The sequence below is a fragment of the Crocodylus porosus genome, unplaced genomic scaffold (assembly GCF_001723895.1).
Source record: "Crocodylus porosus isolate Cpor-Errol unplaced genomic scaffold, CroPor_comp1, whole genome shotgun sequence".
Classification (NCBI taxonomy): domain Eukaryota; kingdom Metazoa; phylum Chordata; order Crocodylia; family Crocodylidae; genus Crocodylus; species Crocodylus porosus.
Genome location: NW_017728947.1, coordinates 75577421 through 75583204, shown reverse-complemented (window position 1 = coordinate 75583204; position 5784 = coordinate 75577421). Strand labels below are relative to the sequence as shown.

Genomic DNA, 5784 nt, shown 5'->3' with positions numbered 1-5784 from the left:
ATTATGAAGGACAGAAGCCAACACACCAGTACTGCAGTTTCTTTATAGACAAAAAGAAAACTTCACTTGGTGGACTGAAAGTCCTGCCAACTACTTTTGCAACAAAATGAGCTACAAACTTTTGAAGGAAGGTTTCACTGATCTCCCCAAGGACCTTCTGCTTCCTTGATAATGATAGCTTTCTTACTGGCAATACCAACATTATGACTGTTCAAAGAGAATACTCTGCAATATTTGAAAAAAAGAATATAAATGTTGTTGGATAATGGAATGTATACATGGATACATTTGTTAGTTCTGGTATAAAAGCATTGCATTCAAGAAGCTTTATCTTCTTGTATTTAAAAATTGAGGACACAACATCAGTTCTGTTATGCACACTGAAAAGGCATTTCAATTGCATATAATTAATAAAACTGAGAAATTTTCAGTAAATGGAAATGTATTATAACTATACAAAATATGGTTCTTCTGTAAGGTACCAAAGGCCTTATGAGTATTGATTGCCTAATAAACTTAGAAGCAATTTGTAATCTAAATCACCAGAAAACAACAAAAGGAATGCAGAAGAACCCTTCAGGATTTTACTTTAACTACAAATGTACAGAAAATTTTCAATCATTCACCATTAACTCAAAACAAAATTCTTCAGACAATCCACTGCCTCCTCTTTTACTACAACTTCTAACAGAAGTTCTTGTTAGAAGAGCCAAAAGGAAAAAAGTGATATATTCAGTTTGTTCATTGGTACATCTGTGATGCTGGTGTGTGTGGTGACAACTCCTACAGCATTCTTCCCAGTATGGACAACTTGTCTATCTTTTAGATCAAGAAAAGTTGATTTTGCAAGGGAACTGATGAGAAGCCATGTTAACTCCACAACACAATGCAAGTAAAAGGGAATTTCTGTGCTCCCGTTCAGATGGCTTCCTATTGCTTGGTTTTATGCCAGTATTTCAGGCTCAGAATTATATTTTTCACACCTTATATTACTACTTGCAGTATTTCAGAATAAAATTAAAATTCGAAAGCAGCAATAGAAATTTAAAATTCAGAAAGGACTTTAAAAAGCAGATTCCTTCCAAGCTGACAGAAAAGATATACAATTATTAGAAACTGATAAGGACCAAAGGCCTGAAAAAGGTGATCCCCAAAAGGAGGGCAGATGATAAACCTCCTGGAGGCCAAAGCCATGGCATACTCTGGAATACAAGAATGATGTTACTTCCAAATGATGACGAATTTTAACGTTTGCCAACACGCAAAGACAGACCATATCCAAAATGTAAAACAAACACCAAGAAAAAGGCCCACGCTGTTTGGTTCACAAAGCTCATTGGGTTTATAGTGAAAGTTTATTATTCTGCTTCCTACTACAATGAGCTACAAGGTACATACAGTATAAAACGAGAACAGCCACAAAGCAAAGGTGAAAGACATTCTGTGACAGTACAGTGGAGGAAACATTGTCTAATCCTTCCACCCTACCCCATGCATAGCAGCTAAAACTACTGACCCACCCCTCCCCCCTCCAAAAAATATTAAAAAGAAAACTGTCTCTCTCGCTTAAGTACAGCGGGAATTTGTCTTTTGGGGTCACCATTAATCATTGCCAACATTTCAAGAAACTTGCAGAAACTAAAATAACGAAAGAAACTAAAACAATTGTGAAGGTGGGAGTGACAAAATCCACCCAGGATGCTCAGGTCACTCCTTGTTTAGTTCTCCTCAAAGCAAATGGCCTGTAAAGAAAAGAAAAGTCTGTTACACCTAGTAGTGTAGTAAATAAAATGGTCTGAGTTCAAATACAATATTCAGAACTCGGACTTAGAAGAACTAGGCACCCAGTTGACAGAAATAGTCTGGTTTTCTTCATAATGTACCCTTAGACTTATTACTGACAATAGCTGGAGTTCTTGAAGGCTGGTGCCTCCTTTCCCCTCTATCTTTAGATCCACATAGAAGATTATACATCAGACAATTGTACACAATTGACAAATCTATTAATTATATAGGACTTGAAATAAAAGTATCTGAAGAGACCCTAGCAACATGTGCCCTTTAGCCTTACTTTCACCTTTCAAAAATCAACAATTTTGTAAGAAAACTGAACACTAACCTTAAAGGTACAAAAAATCCAGTTAATAACTGCCTCAAATATATTTGGTGCGGTTGAGGGCTCTTTCAGCAAGATGACCACTTTCATCTGTGATCTTCTCCCAATCTGTTTGTCCAACCACAAATCCAATGGCCCTCTTCCTATCTGCATCCTTCTTTTCTTCTAGGTCTGCCCAACGCACCTATAAGAAACATACTGTCAGCAGGGCAACCCCTGAAGAAACAACACTGTGATAGCCACTAGAGTTCCCCCAATCAGACTAGAATATGAGGAAAATTCTAACCTCCAAACAACTGTTTTATAAGGGTGCACTGATAAAGTATCTCGGTTGATACTGATAACCTATTATTAACCAGCCATATCAGTTGACACTGATCCAATAACCGATTTACAGCTGTGCAGGCAGGCTGTGTGAAGAGCAGCACCCTGCAGTTAAGACTGTGGGGGGGGCAGGGGCATGAGGGAGGGAAGGGGCATGGGGGGTGGGGCAGAGTGAGGCCCCCATGGTGAAGCAGGGAGGGAGTGGGGCTGGGGCTGGTGATTGGGGTGTTGCCCAGCCAGGGCAGTAAATAAGACCTGGGGCTGGGGCAGGTGGTAAATGGGTCCTAGGGCTGGTGCAGATGGCTTGTCCAGGGAATCAGCAATCAGGCACTTAAAAATGGCAGTGAGGATGCTTAAACTAAAGCTTGTCAAATGAGCTTTGGTTCAAGCACCGCTGCCACCCTTTTTAAGCGCAGAGACACTTTTAACCAGAGTGGAGCTGAGTAGGGCAAGGGTGGATACAGGCTGCTCGCTGTGGGCTCAGGACTCTCTGCCCTGCTGCCTTTGCCCTGGGGGTCCTGCATCAGCCATGGGTCCCCAGCCTGTCTGACAGTGGAAGGCACAACTTGCTGCCCCCACTGCTTCTGAGTGGGCAGGGGACGCATGGCTGATACAGAGACCCAGGGGGAAAGGCAGCAGAGTGGAAAGCTCTGAGAGCCCACAGTGGGCAGCCTGCATCCACCCGCACACAAATCTTTGGGGGGGGGGGGGACGGGACACACACACAGGACATGACACATACCCTCCCCATACCTCCCCTAGCAGGTGTGTGGAGGCCCCCGCCCTTCCACTGTGCCCCCTGGACAAGCCACCTGTGGCTCCATCCTGTTCTTTGCCCTGACCCCAGGTTCCATTCACCACCCTGGCTGGGCAGCACCCTTAGCCCCTGCCTCACTCCCTCCCTCACCATGGGGGCCTCAATCTACACACCCGTGCCTCTTCCCCTTCACAGATTTACCTGCAGGGTACTGCTCTCCACACTGCCTGGCTGCATTCCTGGCTATGGGCATGTGTGTGACTGTGCCCATGCACGTGGCTTCCGGAGGCCCCATCCAGAAGGTATACTATATTTATCAGCTACGCTGGCCAAAAAAAGCCCATAGCTGATGTTAATTTTCCTTTTATAGGTGCTGATATGATATGGCACCAATATATCAGTGCACCTCTACTATTTTAATCCTCAGATTTAAGACTTAACCATTTTCTCAAGGGAAAAGATAGAAGTTACAAAAATTGAGTAACTTAAAAGTGAAGGCCCTGAACATACCACAGAGTAAAGAACATGGATTAGGACAGGAGTAGCCAAACAGTGACAAATGCCACAAGGGGCACAGGCAGCCACGTGTGTGGCGCATGGCAGACTGGGGAAGGGATAGGCAAAAAACAGAGCTGCAGACAGCATATGACAGGAGGCAGAAACTAGAGCAGGATATCAGGCAGGAAAGAGGAGTGGAATGGCACTTCAGGAGGGTGCAGGACAAATTTGTGGCACATCTGCTAAAAATGCTGGCCACCAACAGACTAGATCAGGGGTTCTTAAACTTTTTGATACTGTGACAAGGGGGTTGCAAACTTCTCTTCCCTCCCTAGAAGTGGTGGTGCAGGGGGTGGAGCTGCCCAAGTCCGTCTGGTCAACAAGTGGGGAGCAAGGGGGGCCCTGGTGGCCAGCCGGCTGGAGTCGGGTGTGGGGAAGTGGCGCAGAGTTGGCAGTGGCAGCACGCAGTGATCAATGGCAGCAGTGTCCCCGCCCACCATGCCACCCCTTTTAAGGAGGGAAGAGAATTTGCAAGCTCCTTTTAAGTTGCCAGGGCACTGCGACCCAGTTTGAGAACCCCTGGACTAGATGATTATGCCTTTACCACTTTAACACCTAAAATTCTGTTATTCAGAGCATCATGTCCTTTTATTTCTTGATTTAAAACTAGAAAGAAGAGTATGACTGGATGCTTGTCCTCAAAGAAAAAGCAAGAGGAAGACAAAACACTATTGAAAGGCATTATTCTGTATGGCAGGATTAGGGGATCCTGGAAGAAAGCCCCAACGGACAATAATGGTTTTTGTAAGAAAGAGTTACAACGTACTTATTATTTCTTGGTCCCCTCTACACATGCAGGTCAAGGCACAATTGAATCTAATGCATGATCCACAAAATCAGACCCCTGCCATACCACGTGTATGGCAGGAGGCACGATTGTTAATGGACTGAGCATTAGATCCAATTGCACCTTACTGCTGGTGAAGGGGGAGCCTGATTCTGGGCTCCCCCTGTATCGGCAAGAAGCAGGCTCCAAACCACTTGCATTTTCTCGGCTGCAAACTGCCTGCCTGTGCAAATTAAAACTGGACAAAAATCAGCTAACAGTTATTACACATTTTCAAGCAACACTTTTACAGCTGCTTGGACCTTTCCAACACATGATAATTAAATTTGTAAGTGTAGCCAGTCTAAATTTATTGCACAATTAACAAGGTAATTGTGCAATAGATATAACATGTAGAGGAGGCCTTAGTGTTTGTCACTGGAGTATAAAAAGCTTGTTTCTGTCTGAAATATAGTGACAGCCATCACGATATCATATAATCTTCTTCTCTTTGTTTCCCTTAATTACATACTGAAAACATTTAAAACCAGACTGGGCAAAGAACAAGGAACAATTCTGTGCTAAATAAGGCACAACCCTAACGCAACTGGTCTTTTCTATCTCTGACTTCTGTGATATTTTTCTGGATGAACCTTTTTACTAAGTCACTAAACCTATGGACAAAGTTAAACACTTTAGAAAGTGAGAAACATCTGACAGTCAGGAACCAGCACAAGCTCTTACACTGTAATTAAAACATCTGTAGGCTCCTGTAGTGATACAAATTAGTTAAATCACTGCATAAAACAAGATTCAATTTGCAATTACTTGTATTACTACAGGAAGTACAGCTATAATAGTTGCATTGTAACAACTTATAATTATATCTTGTTTCAGGAATGGGCAAAATATGGCCCCAAGGGCTGGATCTGGCAGCCCAACCAATTCAATCCAGCCTGCAGGCAGGTGCCTGCCAACTTACAGGATCTGGCCCATGGATGTTCCTACGGTGTTCCGGCCCAGGGCAGCCTACGTCAGGCTCCCACCCACATCTGCTGAGGGCCCTGGCCCTGTCAGTACGCACAGCTTTCTAGAGCGGCTGCTCCTTGTGAGGCTTCAGCCACCCGGATACTGCTTGGCTCATAGTTTCATAGTTTCTAGGGTCGGAAGGGACCTGAGCAGATCATTGAGTCTGACCCCCTGACATGGCAGGAAAGAGTACTGGGGTCAAATGACTCCAGCAAGGTGTTCATCTAACCTCCT

At 44.0% G+C, this 5784-nt stretch overlaps 1 protein-coding gene across 1 annotated transcript in view; it reads right to left on the bottom strand.

The window, feature by feature from the left end:
- Nucleotides 1-1323: 1323 nt before the first annotated feature.
- The window catches only part of YLPM1 (YLP motif containing 1), a 65626-nt gene continuing 61165 nt past the window's right edge, over nucleotides 1324-5784 (bottom strand). The window contains exons 22-23 of the mRNA XM_019551131.1: nucleotides 2120-2300; nucleotides 1324-1742 (exon numbers count right to left, since the gene is read on the bottom strand). Of these exons, the coding sequence (XP_019406676.1) occupies nucleotides 2154-2300 (147 nt within the window). The 3' untranslated portion in view covers nucleotides 1324-1742; nucleotides 2120-2153. The remainder of the gene's footprint in view (nucleotides 1743-2119; nucleotides 2301-5784) is intronic.